The sequence below is a fragment of the Amphimedon queenslandica genome, unplaced genomic scaffold (genome assembly GCF_000090795.2).
Source record: "Amphimedon queenslandica unplaced genomic scaffold, v1.1 AMPQUscaffold_13395, whole genome shotgun sequence".
Lineage (NCBI taxonomy): Eukaryota > Metazoa > Porifera > Demospongiae > Haplosclerida > Niphatidae > Amphimedon > Amphimedon queenslandica.
This window is the reverse complement of record NW_003546369.1, coordinates 1,536-2,788: the sequence shown is the minus strand read 5'-3', so window position 1 is coordinate 2,788 and position 1,253 is coordinate 1,536. Positions and strand designations below refer to the sequence as shown.

Here is a 1,253-nt window from a genome sequence, read left to right as displayed (position 1 = left end):
AAAGGAATGGATTTATCCTGTTGTGACGTCACGTTTAGCCACACCCACCGACAGGAAGTAACATTTTTGAAGGCTCATATCTCAGTGAATAAATTTTTTTTAGACAATGGAAGTTGGAACACATCATTATTATGATCAGGCAATCATATTAAGACCATAAAATAAATACCCCAAAATTCAGTGCAGTGGCCCTTTAAATAATAGAGACATTGGCTGAAATGCATGCTCAATGACACCAATGCAAATTTTTGACAAAATCACAAAATAAAATTCCCACCAAATATTTTGATTGCAGACCATTATAACACACAGACACATACAACACACAGCCAGAAACTGTATAGCCAGAAACTGCCGTAAATTTAGCAACATTCACAAAACTAAAATCCTCTGTGCTTAAAATGGATTTGTGAAAATGAAAGTAAACTTTGGATGGTTTAATCCCTCAAAAGTTTCTAGCTATAGTATAAATAATGTATGAACTAACAGTATTGTGTCCTCTCATATCGAGTATCTCATTCAAAGTACCTCCTACATCACTAATATCACTGACTGAAGTATCACTCCAGTATTCCTTCTCCTTCATTACTACTCTCATACATGATGAATTGAGATTATATGCCTAGAGAAAAAAATGGACCAGATCAATGGAGGGAGGGAAGGAGAAAAACATTATTATATCCTTTCTCTTACTTCTCCTATATGCTGTTTTAATTCTTTAACAGTCCAAACTAGCCATGCTCTCATTGCTTGAGGTGGTTCTACTACACCACTTGAAAGATCAACCACTGATATTCTTAGATAAATATCTAAACCATCAAACACATGTACATGTAATCATAAATAACATTAGAGTAAATGCAAGGGATTAAAAACTTCTGCTTGCAGCAGGAAATGCTAGTTACCTACGCCATAATAGTTTTTCCATTTAAAGTAAATTTTAAACTTTTACAATAAGGATTTACTAAGAAAATTTTAATAGGTTATAAATGGCACAGATTCATAATGGCTGTGTTTATATTACGTACATCAAGCTTTGTTTTAATATTGCATTCAAATGTACATGTCACTCATTGAAGTGTAAAGAACAAGGTATACAACAAAGGTCCCGCAAAAACTTTGAATTGATTTACCAAATCTGTCATGGGAGTAATTTTTGTTGCATGTTTTCCAATTACTGTAGCGCGCCTTTTTTTCGAGGGCTATAAATTTTTTGGATTTTAATTTTGCGAATTTACGCCATCTGCCATCTT

General features: G+C 33.5%; 1 protein-coding gene across 1 annotated transcript in view; it reads right to left on the bottom strand.

Annotated features, from left to right (window-relative positions):
- The window catches only part of LOC105312860 (ubiquitin carboxyl-terminal hydrolase 47-like), a 4,367-nt gene extending 3,471 nt beyond the window's left edge, over nucleotides 1-896 (bottom strand). The window contains exons 1-2 of the mRNA XM_019996877.1: nucleotides 694-896; nucleotides 488-622 (exon numbers count right to left, since the gene is read on the bottom strand). Coding sequence (XP_019852436.1) covers nucleotides 488-622; nucleotides 694-747 — 189 coding nt within the window. The 5' untranslated portion in view covers nucleotides 748-896. The remainder of the gene's footprint in view (nucleotides 1-487; nucleotides 623-693) is intronic.
- Nucleotides 897-1,253: the final 357 nt, after the last annotated feature.